General features: G+C 33.9%; 2 protein-coding genes across 2 annotated transcripts; one reads left to right on the forward strand and one right to left on the reverse strand.

The window, feature by feature from the left end:
• Positions 1–4,482: 4,482 nt before the first annotated feature.
• On the forward strand, positions 4,483–5,786 carry LOC103962314 (nicotianamine synthase). Its single transcript, XM_009375009.3, has one exon. It carries the CDS (start codon positions 4,600–4,602, stop codon positions 5,575–5,577), a length of 978 nt encoding a protein of 325 aa, XP_009373284.2. The 5' UTR covers positions 4,483–4,599; the 3' UTR covers positions 5,578–5,786.
• A 5,214-nt stretch (positions 5,787–11,000) lies between these two features.
• LOC103962315 (homeobox protein knotted-1-like 1) lies at positions 11,001–14,536 on the reverse strand. Its single transcript, XM_009375010.3, has 5 exons — positions 13,922–14,536; positions 13,482–13,592; positions 13,149–13,293; positions 11,502–11,755; positions 11,001–11,318 (listed from the first exon to the last, which is right to left on the reverse strand). Exons 1-5 carry the CDS (start codon positions 14,195–14,197, stop codon positions 11,142–11,144), a joined length of 963 nt encoding a protein of 320 aa, XP_009373285.1. The 5' UTR covers positions 14,198–14,536; the 3' UTR covers positions 11,001–11,141.
• Between the last annotated feature and the right edge of the window lie 4,307 nt (positions 14,537–18,843).

Below are 18,843 nucleotides of genomic sequence, written 5' to 3' on the forward strand. Positions count from 1 at the left end.
CATATATGTCAGAATTAATCCATGACATCAACTTAGCACATTTGAAAATCATTGCCAAAGGTTTTCACCAAATGCCCACAAAAATGTTACCATCTAAGAGGGAATTTTGGAAGTTATGTAGACCGGATTAAAAAGAACAAAGGTTAATTTAATCAAGTTAACCACATTCAAATTTTGAAAAACCATATATGACACACTGTGAGTTATAAGTAAAGAAATCACGAACATTACTGTTGGATAAAGTTCTAGAATACTGAAGTACTGAGAAAAACTTTTGATGGATAATAGAACGAAAAGATTACTAATATACAACCCTAAAAATATTTAAAAAGTTACACGAAACAATCATAGCAAAAGAAAATTAAACTTGAACGTACCAAAATAATTAAATATGTTTTTTACTCACTAAACATCCTCAAACTCCCTAAATCCATCTTAGGTCGTGGAAAAATAACGAGTTTGACTCGTCTCGTCATTTTCTTTCCATAAAGATATCTTGGATTGAAATGGACTCTGGAAACTCCTAAAACACTATTGCGTTGAAATTTATAGAATTAGTTGTAATACTTACATTTATTTAATATAATCATCATCTGACAGTAATATAACTCATTTGAATATATGTAGCTAATACATGTAAGTATGTATTTAATACAATCACAATTTAACCGTCGAGATTGTAATTGTATTTAACACATGTAAGTATTATAGTCAAATTTAACCAATCTAAAACTGCTTTTCCAGCCCTACTTCACGACAATAAAACATATCTCCAGTAGAGGTTTGACCTATTTCTATTGGTGGTCTTACCTTGATAACCTATTTCTATTGGTGGTCATACCTTTATCATGGTGGTAGTACAACGTGGTTTACCCAGATGTGATCTCCCGGGTGGTGGTACAATGTGGTTTACCAAAATGAGATCCCCCGTTTAATATTTTATATGATTTTATATTTATGAAAAGAAAAATATATAAGTTTTCAAAGTTGAACCCACTATTTCTGAAAAGAAATCCCAATTTCAGTGTCGAGTAGTCGCGTTGCAGCTATCGTTGGGAGTGAAAGTGGCCAAATTGGCACAAACAAGTAGACTTTATTTCTATCCCTACATTGCATGATAGACTTTATTTCCATCCCTACATTGCATGCTTCATGCCCTTTTCTTCCGACCAAAAGGGACATAAAAACATTATCAAAACCGAAATAACCCTATCAGTGGTCTACATCCATGCTTTATTACCTCCCTCATTGGATTCGATTTCAAAAATTAAGATTAAGGCAACTAAAAATTTTCTTTCTTATACAAGGAATAATTTAACTCTCTTTGTGTAAGTTTATTTTAGGTTGCCGGTCCTAAGTCCGGATAAAGAAGGTGGGAGAGGAGAGCATCCGGATTCAATTGTAAGTGTTCAAATAGGAAAGGACTGGGGGGAAAGGAGAAAATGGAAGAGGAGAGCATCAGGATTCAATTATATATCATATCTAAATCATTGAAAGTGGAAAGAGAAAATTAAAGTTGAAAAAAAAAAAGGAATAAATAATTTTAATATAACAATATCGTACGAAGTTGAATTCGAATTAGGAAGGGGGCTTTTACTGATTGGAATTATAGTGGCCATCCAGCTCCTGTAAAGCCAACTTAATCTTCAGCCAGAGAAAAAACAGAATAAGCATAGTGGAAGCTACGAGGCACATTGACAACGTCTAAGAAGTAAGAACTCAGTGTCTATGACAACATTGTAGATACATGAAGGCCCCACACGATATGTGTTGAAACAGCAGCATAGGTTTTGTCTTCAAATACAAAATGTTAACTCACTGTTGTAAGTTTGTAACACATTTGAATATCTAATTTTTGCAATCTACGGCATCCGAATATCTGATGATGTAAATCGGGGACCGATTTTGTGTGTTTAGAGATTGAGAAACTGCATAACCGAATCATTAACTTCGCCCAAACTAACTTGAAATTGTTTCTAAAATATATGGCAGAATATAATTCCAATAAAAGTATATATAAACAAAGAGAAATGATCGACGCATATTTATATTCATTTTTTATCTTTGAATTAAATAACCGACGAAGAATTACGGGACATATATAAACAAAAGTGTGAGTGATACACAAAAATCATTCCCAAAACAAGTAGCAGCTATCATCATTTTGATATTGAATGAAGAATTTGGGTGAAGAAACTTCAAAACTCAACCAAAGTTATATATTTATTTATTTTTAATCTGGACAATTACGTTATGTGGACCTGACTATGACATTGTTTATAGTTAGGATAAGGCAAGTGGGGTTCACAACAAATGTCAAGCCAATTGCTATAGTGTGAACTGAAAGATGCTGATAGTAACTTATGAGGCCAATACTCAAGAAAATGTTTAATTTACTATTTATATAAATCAGTATTGTGTGAAAGTATAAATAGGAGAATCTTTATCCAACTTACCTCATCTTGGAGTTCATGGGGATCTAAGCTAGGCCTTATTTAGGTTAAGGAATTGTTTCTCATTATGATATTGATCATGTAACATCGAACATCTAATTAGGTTTTTTAAGTGTTTTCATGTCTATTTGTCTAGGTGTTACTTTTTTCTCTTAATTTAATAAGAGACGGGTGTTGAGCTATCATACATATATAATGTGTAGGACTCTGTGTCTTTGATGAGGATATACATTTCGTGTTTTAGATTGTTCTACTTCGAAAATCTAATATAGTCTAAATTTTTATTTACAAACTCCAATGGTAATTAAGAGTAAGTACTATTGTTAAATGTATGATCTTATCAGTTGTCACTAGCTTTTGATCATGAGTGTCTACCATAAAAAGAGTTTTGAGGACTCCTGTCTCCCTTTTTTTATTTATTTATATTTAGGTCCCATTTTGTGCATTCAATGTAAGAAAAAAAGAGATGGCATCATTTTCTCCCATCGCTCTACATCACATATAACTACTTTTCCCTGCTGAACTAACCAGAACCGTTGGTAGGGATGGCTTGCTACTTTACCTATTCACACACATTTTTATCTATCACACATCTCATAATTTTTAACTGTCAAATCTAATAAACTGAAAATATCGATATGTAAAAATTAAAAAGAAGTGTATAAAAAACACTACCCTACCAGCATATCAAAATTTGTAACTCCGAAACTTAGCTGTATGCCTTGGGATCATGGCCATGTCCAATCCCGAGAAAAGCCAAGTTTCAGGTTTAAAAACTAGGAAGCACCATTGACTCTGATTGGTAAAGCGTTGAAGGTTAATCTCACCCTTGAATGATATTGTAATGAAAACTAGGATAAACTACATTTTATACTCCTCAAGTTTGAGGTAGCTTTTAAATGGAGTTTAAATTTTCTCATATAACATCATGAAGTTATTAAAATTATATCAATTTATACATTCATCTCTTTGAATGTCTAATATTCCACTCAATCGATGACATGGTATATGTGAGATTTATTTCCAAGTTGTCAAACAAGCCACACTGTCACTAATAGAGTTTGGACCAAACTATGCAATTGGTTATCGTTTTAAGGCACAAAGCAACGACTTAAGAGAAGTTCCATATTGAGTATATATATACTTCACATTAGCCTATACACGGTCATACAATTGATAAGCATAAATTGATACAAGTTCAAAACCTAATGGTGCCACATTAGAAAATTGAAGTTCACTACACCAAAACATAGGTTTTATGGTGCGCAATGCATGTCGTAGAAGTTGTTTACGATGCACACCAGGCAATATGTAAAAGGCCATGCCTTAAAATAGTTCTCATCATTTACTGCTTGCATTTTCACGCCTTAAATAAAGAAAAAACACATTGTAAAAGCAATTTTAGCATATTTCTAAACTATTATCACCGTAATTACATTCATTGTTACGGCATGCATGTTTTTAATTATCTAAGGTGTGCACATACTGTTCGCCTTAGATAACATTTATTAACTTCACACTTTGACAACATAACATATATAATATAAATATTTGTTGGCGTGAGTTGTAATAAAAAATAGCATTGTAATTATTGGAATTATTGTTATTATTTTCCTTTTCAGGTGTATTTTCTCTTTCAAATAGAATATGAATGTTATTTTCTTCCTCAACAAGACTATGTACTACAAACATATATGCATCCATAAGAAAAACAATATACAAGAAAATTCTAGCATTTTTGTAAAATTTGGATAATACCAGGGAAATAAATTTTTTATTATCAAATAATATTATTGTTGATAATTAGATTATTAATTAAATGTCAAATATTAAATTATTTAAAATTTGATTTTCTTAATATTATTCTAGAAATTTTACAGAACTCATGAGTACTAATTGTTACACCAATAAAAAAAAATTGAGGTGGCAATCTAGGTGCGATGGACCTACAATCACAATGCATTATAAATCAATAATCAACTCGCAACCCCTCACAACATGGACCCCACAAGTGCCCATAAATAACGACTCCCTGGAAGATGTCACCAAGTAAGCCGTGGAGATTTTTCTCAAGAGTGTTTGAAACTTCGAATTTTCAATCTTATTTCCCAATAGTATTTGATCACCATATCCTCATAGTGTCGACATGGGTTGCCAGGGAGATGCTTTGGTACAAAGAATTTGCGAATTGTATGAGAAAATCTCAAGCCTTGAGAGCCTCAAACCCTCCCAAGATGTCGACATGCTCTTCACCCAACTCGTTCTCACATGCATACCACCAAGTCCAATCGATGTTTCCAAGTTATGCCAAGGGGTGCAAGAAATAAGGTCCAACCTTATAAGGCTCTGTGGAGAGGCAGAAGGACTTTTGGAGAATCACTTCTCGACAATCCTAGGCTCATATGAACACCCTCTCGACCATCTCGACATTTTCCCTTACTATTCCAATTACCTCAAGCTTAGCAAACTTGAGTTCAACATCCTGAGCCAACACTTCACTCGTGTGCCTAGAAAAATTGCCTTTGTGGGTTCTGGCCCTCTTCCCCTTACCTCAATTGTCTTGGCCTCATATCACCTCACCAAAACCTCTTTCGACAACTATGACATCGATGCTTCGGCCAACTCCAAGGCTCTTGGCTTGGTGTCTTCCGATCCTGACCTATCGAAAAGAATGGTCTTCCACACCACAGATATAATGGATGTCACAACTGCTTTGAAAGACTATGAAATTGTGTTTTTGGCTGCTCTTGTAGGCATGGACAAGATGGAGAAGCTGAAAATTATCGATCACTTGGCAAAATACATGGCTCCAGGAGCAACTTTGATGCTAAGGAGTGCACACGGTGCGAGGGCTTTTCTGTATCCAGTGATTGATCCTTGTGATGATCTTAGAGGGTTTGAGGTTCTCTCTGTGTTTCATCCCACCGATGAAGTCATTAACTCAATTGTCATTGCGCGTAAGTATGCATTGCCTGTTCAGCACTCATCACCAATTGATTCTCAGGGTCTTAATGCTGGTGCCATTATACTTCCCAGCAAGTGTTGTGAGCTTGAAGCCTTCAATCCCCTCCATAAACATGGCAACATGATTGAGGAGTTGGCCTTTGAGGAGCAGCTTTCTTAAAACATCCTTGGATGATCTTTCTTCATGCTTTCATCTATGTTGCTCATATGCTTGGAAATAAAATCCATTTAGTTGGTTTAACTATTATGTGTTTAATGCATATCTGACCTGTTTATCTAGCTACTTATTATTGTGACATATCAAATATGTACTATGGAATCTTAAATTTTAATAAGATCACATGGAAATTGGATCCTTATTTTTGGATACATAATGTTTGTTGTTTCATTTTGCACTTATGAAAATGAGAAAATTCCTATTCAGATTGTTAATAGTGGAACGAAAGGAAAAAAAATATTTTAGCACACTCTGTTTCTCCGTTCTTTTATCCGAAAGGTGTGTGCCAAGAGTAAAAAGGTGTGTGGAATTCAATTAGGGTTTTTGTTAACAAACAATTAGGGCTAATGCGAGTCAATTACAAGATCAATTAGCAAGTACAGGAATCTCCAACTTATTCACAATATTCCAAATTCAATTAGGGCATGAGAAGGTTGTAACTCATATTATTCCAAAGTTAATTGCCAACCATTGATATATGAGACAGTAGCTTGCCCATTAATGTTTACTCTGACTTCTGTACCCCATCCAGTTGGGTTTAGGTTAAGAAGAAGAGGTTCGATATTGTATGGTTCCAAATAAATTTCTCTCTTTTTTTTGGTACATTGGATGGTTCCGAACCCTCGACCTAGCTTACTCTCACCCTCATCACTAGGCTAACCCCACTTGATAAATTTCCTTTTATGTACAATGTGGATAAGCATGTAGGGTTTTCATCACAGATTGAGTGGAGGGGATACCTCAGAGAAGAAAAGAAAAGATTGAGAGAGACCAGAATTTTGTTGGGTTCTGCAGTCATTTCATTAGATGAAATTTGCAATATTGATTGATCCTCAGTTGAAATATTTAGTGTTTTTTGCTTTTTTGACATATTAAAAAGGCTGTCACAGTAGGTTACTAGGTTATCTGATCGCAAGTCGTTTAGGAAAGCAACAATTGATTTGGGTGGCTTTTGTCTAACTTTGATTTGTTCGAAGAGTTTCCCCGTTCGTGCTTGTGCTCCTCTATCGATCCTTGTTGCTTTCCCATCACATCTCATCTGAAAAGCCAAAGATGTGTCTGGCTCTTGAAGCTCCATTAATTTAACATTTTCCCCAGTGAATGCGTATAATTTATCAGCCCTCATTGTATATCTTTGCATTGTGCTATGACTAACTGGCCAAGGTTATATATCTGTTATCAAGGCTCTTAACTTATGCCAAGTATTTTAGTAGCTGTATATAGATTTCCATCTGCAATATAAATTACAAGATCCAGATACTAGAGATGCATGAATTAAGTTCATCCAATTCTAAAAATTAATTAATTAATTATCTAATTAGAAGGAGATAAAAGAGAGAAAGCTGCAGAACCTTAATTACAGAAATATTACAAAACTCATGTCATTTCATTAGATGAAATTTGCAATATTGATTGATCCTCGGGTGAAATATTTAATGTGTTTTGTGCTTTTTTGGACAAAAAAGGCTGTCGCAGTAGGTCATCTGATAGCAAGTCGGTTAGGAAACAACAACTGATTTGCGTGGTTTTTGTCTAACTGTGATTTGTTCAAAGAGTTTCACCAATCGTGGTTATTCTCCCCTATCGATTCTTGTTGCTTTCCCATCACATCTAATCTGAAAAGCCAAAGATGTCTGCCTCTTGAAGCTCCAATAATTTAACATTTGCCCTAGTGAATGCCTATAATTTATCGGCTCTCATTGGATATCTTTGCATTGTGCTATGACTAACTGACTAAGGTTATATATCTGTTATCACGTCTCTTTAACTTATACCAAGTATTTTTCTAGCTATATATTTGCAGTAAATTACAAAATCTAGTGACTAGAATAAGGTTGTTTAGCTGTATATAGATTTCCATCTGCAACAAATTACAAGGTCCAGTGACTAGAGATGCATGAATTTCATCCAACGCTAAAGATTAATAAATTAATTATCCAATTAGCGGGAGATAAAATAATGTCAACATTAGACGAGAGAAAGCTGCACAGAACCTTAAGTACAAAATATTAAGGGGAAGGTACAGAGTAGAGACTTTCAGGCTTTTGAGTTCTTGTACGTGAATTTTTTTACCACATTCATTGTCCAGTTATTTAATTAGCTAGAAAGCTAGCAAAGTATAATTGATCCGAAATATATGGAATGGAGAATTCGGAAGTTTCCTAGAACTATATTTATTGTTTAGATTTGGGCTTGTTGCCCATGCTCTTCCTTATGCACTCAAGTTTAAATTTTCGTCCTTTTAATTTAGAATTAGTGCACATATAATATTAGTTGTATGAAACTCTTAAAAATATATGATTCATTATTCTGGATACATCAATCTAACTTACTCTATCAATATTACATTTACTAACAAGATTTTAGCTTTTTTTTTAATATAAAAACAAGATTTCAGTTAAGTGTATAAGAAAGTTAAAGAGGAAAAATTCGGCTGGGGCTAGGGTTTGTAAACTGTAAGCTCATGTATATGCATGTGGATATATATACAGTGTAGAGTGTCGACATAAAGGGCATGTTGTCCTGCATAGTGCACTTAAAATAAGGGCGCTTTTGGAGCGGTGAGTGTTGTCATATGTAGATCTGCAATATGAATCTCTTTCTCATAGTGTCGACATGGGTATCAAGGAGAAGAGGTATGGGACTATGGGAGCAAAGCACAACAAAGTTTATAAGTTGTATGAGAAAATCTAAGGGCATCGAGAGTATTAATGTATAAGAAATTAATTCTAATTTCTACAAATTTATATTGAATTTTTGTATGTGTTTGCATTCAATTCTGAACAAATGAACACAATTTCATCACAGCTTACATCAGGATGAGCCACACTTTTATTTATTTATTTGTAGACTTGAATATTTTTTCCAAGTATAGCACTAAATCATTTTGGGTGATGAATACTTAAAATCACCTACATACTAATGTAGTTTGAATTGTGCGTTTTGGACTTTTTTGGGATGTGCATATAGGAAAGGTATCCTCTTCGGATTCATTTTGTGAGGATTCTAGGATCCCCACATCTTAGTCGTTCATCGTATATCGTGCTGTCAGTTTTCGTCAGATACTATTTGTGTTTAACTTTAAATATAAAAAAATCAAACGATTTCTGACCGCACGATACACGATGAATATCTAAAATTTAGGGATCCCTAAGATCCCCACAAAATGGATCCCGATGAATCCAATTCCGTGAATATATAACATTACCTAAAAGATAACAAAATTTAATATTCATGTAAATTTATTGGCTATAGTCTACAATATTTTTATCAGGGACACCACCTTGAGTGAGTTGACCATTCTTATCACCAAAAGAAATTGCCATTCCCTTGCATCAATTGACCAACTATATCGATATACACACAAGAGTTTCTCTACCTATAGCCGATTTAAGAGATTTGTTATGTCACTAGTTTATTATGTGACAATTGTTTGTTCGACAAATAGTGTATTTTTAAACACGTGTGACAAATATTAATTGGACAGTAACGCTACTGAGATTATATAATAGTTGCATGAGAGAACCTCTTCTAATTCAAGATTCTTTCACTTAGTTGCATTTTTCTGACTTATCAAAGAAAATATGAGTTTTTCACCCTACAAATAGAGAATGAATTACATAAAACAAAAACGTAATGTCATGCCCGGACCTAAAGTCGCTAAAAAAGAATGATCTGGGTCGAAGGGGCTTGACGCGTAAAGATGATAGTGCTCTTAACCTATCACTTATTATCATGTAAAGATTAAAACTCATGCCATATTAGAATAAAAAAAAGTATATGCAAGTTCTTCTCCACAAATCAAGATGTAAAATCATGAATAAAGTTAATTCACACATGACTAGACTCTGAGTTACCATAACCAGTAGGATAACACTTAGGGCACTCAAGTGAGTGCTCTATGTACTTAATTTCTGATTTGGTCCAATTATGAATTTTACTTGGTTGAACAATGTACACTTTATTTTTAGAAAAAAATAAATAGATTTATGAATTTTACTTAGTTAAACAAATACATTGATTTGTTAGTTCGTAAAATAAGAAATTAAATACAATGTACAATATTTAAGAAAATAAAGAATACCTTAATAGATTATTAAGTTACTAATTAATCGATAAATTAATAAATTATCGATTATTTAATTTTCACTAAACTAATAAATTTTCTTCAGTTCCAAGGCTATTAATTTATAAAGGTTTAACTATAGTTAGCAAAATGCAAGATATAGGACAGAGGGTAGTACTATCTACACACTCATTTTTACTTCTCATACACCCTTCTCAATTTTCAACCATCGGATTGAATGAATTGAAGAATATCAATGACATAAAATTAACAAGGATGTGTGAGAGACAAAAATAGATGTGTGAATAACCTATCCATAGGACAATAATACTTGATTGAAATCCAATTCCACCTTAAGCAAGAGTTCCAAGACCAACTATTTTTGCCACGTCCAACAACTATTTGGCCTCCTCTCACAAAGGAAGGATATATATATATATATATATATATAACAATATTTCTGGTAGCCGTCAAACCCAATAACCGTGGATAATTGTCCGAATGGAGCGGATTTGGGTATGAAAATTCATGTATATTATGGATATGGGAAAAAACTATGAACTTTATTCGGTTATAGTTTTAGGTATGGTTATAGAGGTTCACAATTCATATCCGTCGTAGAATCCGAACCAAATAATATATAATATATTTCATATATAATATAATATTTTATTATTATATAAAATATATTATATATATATTTTTTTTATATTTGAGTAAACCTCTACCATTATTACTATATTCATTATTCACCGCATAAATATTTAGTATATAATATAATAGTATTTGTTGAACTCTATACTATATTCATTATGCACCAAACATCATGCTTATGGGAGATATCAACAACCAACATCATCAATGTTTTATTCAATACTCTTGTTTTTATACTTTGCAAAATTCATTCATTGTTATGTTTTTTATTATTGGAGCTATTTAATGATGAAATTAGTATATACTAAATTATTGTGCGTCAATTAGATGAATATAGTTTTTTTATTTTGATAAATATGGATATAACTGTTAACCGATAGAAAATTCGTTAACCAATAAGAAATCCGTTATCCGGTAGGTATAGTTCTGGATAATCTCCGATGATTAATTTATGGTTATAAATATAGTTAATTTTCATGATTATAAGGATGGATATAACAATTTCGCCCCCAAACCAAACTATTGTCATCCCTATCTGATAGAAAGAGTGCACTGATTGAGCTCAAAAGAATAGGATAGGCTCAGCCCAAAGGAGACCATCTACACAAAACCAATAAAAGGGTCCAGGAGACCATCAAAAGAAAAGGATGGGCTCAGCTCAAAGGATATATCACAGATACAGAATGTACAACATTTAAGTCTTAACATTACTACATTTAGGTCGAATATTAGAATCAACCAAATACTTGATACAATGATATCACATATCATCGTGAATATTTCCAGCTCAAACACCAGTGTCAAACATCATAGGTCCTCCGATGCTCCCGCCGACACCTTCATTGAGAGCAAACCTCATGTCCTCAGATGGTTTCCAATGCCTCTTCCTCTGGTTTATGAACCAGTTGTTAATCTGCTTTTGGTCCAATCCAGTCATCTCAGACAGCTGGAGTTTCTCCTCTTCCTGTGTACACATGTTTACCATCGTCAAATTCTGAAATAATCCTAAACACACACAGAATTGGGGGGCGAACTTGCATTTGAAATAAGCCTTTACGCTATATATGGATGAATTACACGTTATAGTCCATGTTTGTTTTCCATTAACTTTAATTGTAAACCAGAAAAGACATTGTAATGAAATTACCGTAGGATATGGCCACCTATAGTGAGTAATCCACCAGTCCGATAGGGTACTCCTGGCATCCTTTGGTAGTTTCCCTTTCTTTCTTTTCTTTAAGAACTCCTTCCTCAAGCTGCTAAGGTAGCCACTGTACTTATTCAGCAGCATATCTTTCAGTTCCCGATCACCACTAGAACGAGCACCACCAGTGTCTTGACCCTCTGCTGCTTCCACCTCCCCACAGCTAAGTTCCTCCTCCGAACTGCCAACCCCTTCATCTGCATTACTAAAAATTAGGCCGCAATCCTATGTTAAGCATATAATATTGCAATTTACATGCAAGTCTCACTGTCCCCTAGCATCCCAGCTACTCAAACTTTAGAAACGACCACTAATATCTCAACTGAATGTACCATGAATAAAGAAAGGAAAACATAACTTGGGGTTTTGGAAAAGGATTATTGATTGGAGATGTTATATTCACACTCCAAAAAATCATCTTGCACTCCTTGTGCATGATGATCTTTTTAAAGTGCTAATTACTTTTAATTCAATAGTCAGGCCAAAACAGGTAGATTAATTTTAATTACTTTTAGCCGACCAGAGATTATAGATCATTTAACCTATCCCCATTTTCTTCTACCCGATAGACCAAACTTGCGATCGAACTAAGTTGACTATCGTAGGGTGTTCCTACCCTTCATCCAAGTTCAAGTTCAAAGCTCTCTCCATAGTTTATATTAGATTAATTAGAATATCACTCGAATTAAATAAAATACAAAAACTTAAACTCTAGATTTCATTCACAATATCTTCCTATTAGGATCCCTACTATTATTAGGACAACTTACTTACGTATAGAAATGAGGGTTTTTATGTAAAATGAAGGCAGTTTGTTTTTTCTAACTGAAGAAAATAATTCTCTCTTCAAAACCTTTATATGGTCCATTCACCTTAAGTGGTTTTATAGAGAAACACCGCTCACATATTTCTCTCCATAAGTGATTCTGGTCATCCTAAAATAACTTCCAAACAGTCGTAGAAGGCTTAGTGAAACAATTGATATCTCAATGGAGTTATGAGGGAGCATAAAAAACACCATCATGTTATTCTCATCCCAAATGTCATGATCTGTCCATATAAAACAAAAACCAATTAAATGAAAGCTAGGTACAATCTCGTACGCATACAACCCCCTTTGGACTGATGAATAAACAGATGTATATGCCTGTACGTATCTTCTTCTTCGTACAATTGGAAGAAGAAAAAAGAAACCAAAACCTAGACTGGATGAAAAGGAAAGGAAAATGTATATATAAGCCACTGAGATTAGCGGAGTGGTGACAGTGGTTAGGGTGATAAGTACGAGTACGTTCGGGGTTCAAAACGGAGGTGTGGACTGTCTGCCCTTCCATTTCCATAACCTGTCCTTTTGTTTGTGTGGTCACAGTTAAACCACATCAACATTTTATATTTTTATTACTTTTTATTTTATTACTTTTATAAAAATTTAATATAAAATATTGAGATAGCTTAAGTGATCATAAACCACAGGAGGGCTAGGAAAAGTATGGAAATAGAAGGGCGGCCAATCCAAATCTGTTCAAAACCTCCAACATAACTAAATTGAAAAAGGAAAATGTATATACAGCAGAAGAGATTTATTTATACCAGAGTGATAGTCCCAGGTTTTTGAGAATGTCCCTTTACAGAGGTTGCTAAGTTGAGTTTGAATGTTGGTCAAGAATGTGGTTGCTTCATCGAATGGTTTAGATAGCTCCTCCTTGTATCTATGGAGAACCTCAATATATGATTCCTTGCAAAACAAAGAACGAAAAGAAATAGATGTAACATTATTTAAGTCCTAGTTTTTCTGTACATTTTCCTTTCTTTTCTCAGAAATCAAACAGAATTTTACGAGTTCAAAATGCCACAAAAGAAATAAGTAACTTGAATAACTAATTAATATGGTGTAGAAGCTTCAAAGTGGATAAAACTGTATACCATGAACTCGTCAAGTTCAGGATCAGCTCCTATCTCACTGCAAGTGCTCATGGGGTGGCTTGCCCTTTCAATTTCTTCAAGCAGATTTTTCATCTCCGCTGGTGCTCCAACCTATAAAAGTAAAAAAATTATTTTACGAAAAACTCAAAATAACCAATCAGTATAATTAAAACCCTGCATACTGCCCAGTGGTGAGGGTGCGTGTAGATTGATGGTAGGAGTAGGCTAGGTTAAAAGCTCGAAACCCTGAATGTAACTAAAATATTCAACAAATAATGCCACGATTTTGTAGCCTCTGTTACTTCCAGTTACATCTTCTTCTTTTTTTTCAAGGTACAGTAAGTACTAAATAACCAGAGAATAACACAAGAAATCATTAATGTTTGCAAAATTCAGTAAGGATAAAAGAATATTCATGCACTTGTGCATTATTAATTAACCTTTTGGCATTCAAGGTATGCAGCTACTAAATCAGGGAGACGAGGATGACTGGCTATCTGGGACTTTATCAGATCAGACATATGATCGGATCCCAAACCCTCCGTCGCAAATAACAGCATGTTATGATCATCCACCACATGACCACTGCCATGAAACCCACCACAATTGGCGCTGCTAGTACTAGTAGCCATATTTTCAACTTGCTGATGAACATTCACATGATCATCTGAGCCTGCAGATATCACACCTGCGTTCATCCTGTGAAAATCCTCCATACGTATATTTCTCTCAAAGAAAAAAGGAGCTAAAAACTAAGCAACAATAATGTAGCGATACTTGTGAGTGAGAGTGCAAGTGTGAGCGAGAGAAAGAGAGACCGGTACTAAGAACCAAGGTTTTTCTTTTCTTTCTTTTTTGTTTTTGTTTTCTTGTGGGGGAGTTTTCACATGGAAATTGACCAGACTTTACTTTCTTTTCCGAGAAAAACCTGAGAAAAATAAAAGACAGAGAGAAAGTGGAGAAGGAACATCAAGGAACTGTTGTTTGTGCGTGTGAGAGAGAGAGAGAGAGAGAGGAGAGGTATTGAGAGCGAGACTGCTATTACACAGAGGATAATAGGATGAAACCGTGTAGGCTATTAGAGCCCGTATATATAGAGGTCCACCAGTCATCTTCCTCAGTGCATGGAACTTTGGAATTGCCTTTAACTGTGACATGACATTCTTGATACGTTTCAAAACCCTATTGGTTCATAAAATGACACGTCAATGGTTGGTAGGTCCAGTCTGTGCCTGCATAAAAGGCTTTACTCTCCTTGTAGGCTTGTACTTTATTACGACTCACCCCATTTTCCTGTTGTTTTCACCGCCACAAACGTGGTTGGAAAGTGTGGGAACAAGAACCAGATAATTAGATGATTACCCTGCTGTTGCATTTAAATTCACGTAAAAATTCACCGTCAAAGACCTGGTTGGGTAGTGTCGTAACAAGCAACAGAAAATTAGAGGATCAACCTGCTGTTGCATTTAAATCCAGGTATAAATTTGATTGGTCTGAAATGACATGAATAAGTGAATTTGCTGCATGCATGCATGCATGTTGTCATGCTTTCTCTCACACATGAGGTATGTGCAAGATGCAAACAATATTTACATGAGTTCTACGTATTTACAAATCATTGAAACATATATAATATTTCTTCGGCAATTAAATTACAATTTGGAAAAATAAGCATCCCACTACTTTTCTATGAGATCCATAAGTTCCTTTACGTGTACATTCTTGGAAGACAATTTCTAGTTTTTGGAAGTGGATTGTCTGCCCTCCTATTTTTATATTTTCCTCATGTCCTTCTGTGATGTGTGATCATGATTAAGCCACATTAATATTTTATATTAATTTTTTTATAGAAATATTAAAATAAAAAGTAATAACAATATAAAATGTTGACGTACCTTAACCGTGACTACACAAATAGAAATGCATGAGAAGAGTATGGAAATAAGAGGGCAGATAATCCACCTCCCTAGTTTTTACCCTCAAAGTGATTGACTATTGACCCAAAAACACCATAAATGATTGTGTTATCTTTTAACAAATTTTTTCTCCTGTTTTTCTACTCTCTTATTAACAGTAGAAGACTAGAAGTTACTCTTTTAAAATGAGAAAGTGAGCCATTTACCTCAATGCAAAATCTAAGGCGGATTTTATTTTGTATATTTATTTTAAGTTTCTTTCTTTTATTGTTCCAAGAGAAGGGAGAGTATATCATGTGTTTTCTTAAAGAAATCTTAACTGAGAGAGAATTACCAAAAAAATAATAATACAAGAAGAGGGGAACATACTATTGGACCCTCTAAAATAAAACTTAAAAAGTGCCTTAAAAAAAACTACAAAACAATAAAGACACCATGAAGGAAGACAAACTTGTAGGCAAGAATGCTAAAAAACTACAATGAAAAAAGAGGAGATATTATGTCAAACAGGTGAACACAAGGGTAACTCTAAATTGGCTAATTTGTCAGTAGCCACATTCTCTTCTCGAAACATATGAAAGTAATGGAAAACAATATGCTGCAATTGGGAAAAAAAATATTTCCAACGAATCCAGAAGGGCCAAGTAAGAGAAAAAGAGCAAGAAGTGAAGCAAAAGATCACCCTAAAAGAGTCACTTTTAAGTCACAAATTTTGTCAACCACGTGTATGAATAAATTCTACATCAAAGATGACAACTTGAATCTTCGCATGCAAAGAAGTATGATACCCTGGAATAAACCACCAAAAATAACTCGTAAAATTTCGAAAACTACACCACAAGTTGTGAGAAAATACATATAATCAAATATCAAGAAATCAAACATTTTAATTTGAGCATAGTTAGTAAAATATGAAACGAGTATTATACATATAACACGTGTAATATTATGGTTCAATGCACACACAACACAGGAGGAAAAAAAAAAAAATTAATGTTGTAATCTCGTCCAGGCTACCTACTTCAGGGCCCGGCTAATATATATTCCACCTGAAATGGCCTACAACTTGATGGCTATCTTGTATTTGGTCAAACGACTTGTTTTTATTTGTCACTTTTATTACTCCTTGGCATTTCTTGTACATATTCAACCTAACTCTCTTTTGTTTTGTTTTTTGGTTGACAAGTGCGCGCTAAAGTTTTAACTATGTACATAAATATTTCTCATATCACCTTGAAGCCAGAAGGAGAGACAAGGGTAAAGGCCGACTATTTGTGCCTGTGGAAGCAACAGAAAGGCCTGTTTAATAAGCCTAATTTACTGGACATAATTCAGTTGAAAGTAATGGAAAATCGTATTGTTTTCTTGACCTATCTCATGTTTAATTGTATCCCTTAAAATTGCATAATTTAGTTAATAAATTTACGTGTAATACAAGTATTATACATGTAAATACATGTTTCTTTTAAATATTTTCATTTGTCGTACATTTATCAATGATTTCTTAAAATTAACGTTTAAAAAAAAAACCTTTGACGTACTATACACGTACGAACATACTTTTGACGTTTAATACACATAATTTTGCACATTTTTTAGTTATAATTCTACAAGTATTATACACCTATATACATATAATTCTTCGTAAATGCTTCGCATATTGTTCTCTACCCTATTATATTAATTACATTGCATAACTAATAAGAAAGGAAAAGGTCATTGCCACACTAAAAAAGGTGTTTTTTTTTTTTTTGAGCACATCGATATTTTTACATTAAAGAGAGGAAAAGTTCGACTAAGCCACACAATGGGCAGCCTAATTTCGTATCAAATTCGTCATCCATGAGATTCGAACCTAAAACTTCTCACTTTCAAATGAAGAGGAATACCACAAAACCGTAGTGAATGATTAAACAAAAAAAGAAGTGCACTTAACACTCTTTTCTGCCTCCTTATTGCTGTCGGACTATCTCATATCCGATCATCATTATATTTGGTTGATAATGCAACCTTTTGAACACCAAAATATACGGAGCTAGGAAAAGTGTAAAAGAAAGGATCCTGGTTTTTGTTTTTTTGTGTCTCACATGATTTTTCTAATTGATTACTTAACAACATTGTCTTCTCTTAAGCATCAAGGATTGTCCTCTAATGTTATTATGGTAAATACAAGATATGCCAAAAAATAGTAAAGGAGTGACCAAATATATTATGGTGCTTCCGAGCAAATGACTGCATTTCCCCTTAGTTTACTTCAATTTGTTGTTATAACATCTTCTTTAGTCATCTCTTTAAATGAAAAGAAAAATATTAAACTAGGGCCATTTTGGAGGGAAAATAGTGGACTTTCTTTATATAATCCTTAACAAGGAATGCTAACACCTTGAACTTTCAACTTCTATTTTTCTTTTTCTTATTTTGCAATGTTGCATGAAAAGATTACTTAGGCAGATCGTTGACTCCACCAAATTGGCTATTCATTTATTTTTTGACAAAAGGTAGTATTAATGGGTTAAATTATTAATTGTTAGGGTAGAGAGGAATCAATGGAGATTGAACTCAAACCATACTGCATAAACATGAATACTTTTGTCACTAAAGTAAAGTGTCGTCTGCAAATTGGCTATCCCTTTCAATGACCAGGTGATAAGTTATTGATATTTGCCTAGAAAAATAGTCTTCCACCGCCATAATTTAGCCTTCTTTTTTTATTTTTTTTAATAAACGATATTATCTATAATAAGGGATGAGGGGGATGGGCTTAGCCTCATAATGAGCTAGTAATAATATGGTTCAAATTCATCTTTGGCGAGAATTGACCTCTCACATAAAAGTAAAGAGAAATAACATTAGATTGTAGTACTAAGTGACAACCTTCTTTTTCATTTAATTCTACAAATTTGCAGTCCTTGTCGAAGAGGAAATATATATTAGTAATTTTGTGGCAAGGTTAATTATGACAATAAATTAAGGGTCAACACAAAATAAGAGTTTAAGCATGCTGTCCTCAATTAATAGATTCTAAAAGCCAGGTGCTGATGAAACTAATGCATGCTGGCTGGAAGCAAAAAATGCAAGGAGTCCCCACATTTTTGGTTGTAATTATATGCCCTCACATAGCATTCTGCTGATGATATAGAAAGGCTGACAAGCAAAGCCACCCAACAGAGAGACTTACATAAAACCAAAACAGAGATGGATTGTCTGCCTTTCTCATCACATACTCTTCTTATCCCCTTATATTTTTGTGGTCACGGTTAATTCACGTTAACATTTTATATTTCCATTGCTTTTTATCTTATTATTTCTATAAAAAAATCAATATAAAATGTTGACGTGGCTTAACCGTGACCACAGAAATAGAAGAGAATGGAAAGGGTATGGGATAGGGAAGGGCAGACAATCCATTTCCAACGAAAACACCATTATTTTGGTGTCTCAAATTT

The sequence above is a fragment of a genome, unplaced genomic scaffold (assembly GCF_019419815.1).
Source record: "Pyrus x bretschneideri cultivar Hongxiangsu unplaced genomic scaffold, Pyrus_bretschneideri_v1 Contig48, whole genome shotgun sequence".
Taxonomy (NCBI): domain Eukaryota; kingdom Viridiplantae; phylum Streptophyta; class Magnoliopsida; order Rosales; family Rosaceae; genus Pyrus; species Pyrus x bretschneideri.

Excerpts from the sequence above, each read along its gene's own strand:
- LOC103962314 (XM_009375009.3), top strand. The coding sequence starts at position 4,600 with ATGGGTTGCCAGGGAGATGCTTTGGTACAAAGAATTTGCGAATTGTAT.
- LOC103962315 (XM_009375010.3), bottom strand. The coding sequence starts at position 14,197 with ATGGAGGATTTTCACAGGATGAACGCAGGTGTGATATCTGCAGGCTCA. Across the intron at positions 13,294-13,481 it reads CTGAACTTGACGAGTTCATG|GAATCATATATTGAGGTTCT; the intron begins GTATACAGTTTT and ends TTGTTTTGCAAG. Across the intron at positions 11,319-11,501 it reads ATAGGTGGCCATATCCTACG|GAAGAGGAGAAACTCCAGCT; the intron begins GTAATTTCATTA and ends ATGTGTACACAG.